The following is a 789-nucleotide window of genomic DNA, read 5'->3' on the forward strand; positions in this document are numbered from 1 at the left end:
AAAATGAAAACAATTTTGTCTTTGAAAACTGACTGTTTAACTGCATGAAAATGGTCTTAGATTGCACCAGTAAGTTTTTTGATCAAGCATATCCTCGACTAATTTTAATTGCAGTCACGCAGGATCATCTTCCCTCTACTCTGACTGGTTGCGTTATGCATTCATAATTATTGTTTATATTCAGTCGAAATTACGAAATCACAAAGAAAGTATTTGATTAGTTTTCTTGGGCTGCGACACTGCCATTTCACCAATGCAGTTATCATATTATTCGTTGTTCATGGAATTAATGAACTGGTCATTTTGAAATACGGTATTGATACATCATATTACATATGCGGGAATTATATATAGGTAACACAATTTCTGCAGTACAGAGGGAAAAGACAGTGACATCTCCATCTACGTTATTACTAAATCCTTCAAGAATTACTTGTACTGCATTACATCCTACGTACCTTAATTCTACTGGCAGTCAAACGGTAAGAGCTCTTCTAAAAAAAAATCTGGAAGTGGGAACGCATTATATACTTATATATAGGGGATTATTTGGGTATATTGATAATAATTATATAGAACTAGAGATGCTATTAGAATGCCACTCTTCAATCCAACGTCGGTCTCCAGTCACTGCCTGAAGGTCTGCCTTCAGAGGGAACTGCAGGAGCGCCGCCGAACCTAGAGGCTGCCTCTGGGCTGCTCCGAAGGGCGACGTCGAGGCTGGGCTCCTCTTCGATGGCTTTAATGTCGTCGCTCTTGCTGGAGAGAACGTTGGTTGTCGCAGACGTT

General features: G+C 39.7%; 1 protein-coding gene across 1 annotated transcript in view; it reads right to left on the reverse strand.

Moving 5' to 3' along the window:
* Positions 1-298: 298 nt before the first annotated feature.
* Positions 299-789, reverse strand: part of LOC119588877 — a gene marked incomplete in the record, with an annotated part of 105,912 nt that continues 105,421 nt past the window's right edge. The window contains 1 exon segment of the mRNA XM_037937516.1: positions 299-789. Coding sequence (XP_037793444.1) covers positions 606-789 — 184 coding nt within the window.

This window comes from Penaeus monodon, chromosome 24 (assembly GCF_015228065.2).
Source record: "Penaeus monodon isolate SGIC_2016 chromosome 24, NSTDA_Pmon_1, whole genome shotgun sequence".
NCBI classification, from domain to species: domain Eukaryota; kingdom Metazoa; phylum Arthropoda; class Malacostraca; order Decapoda; family Penaeidae; genus Penaeus; species Penaeus monodon.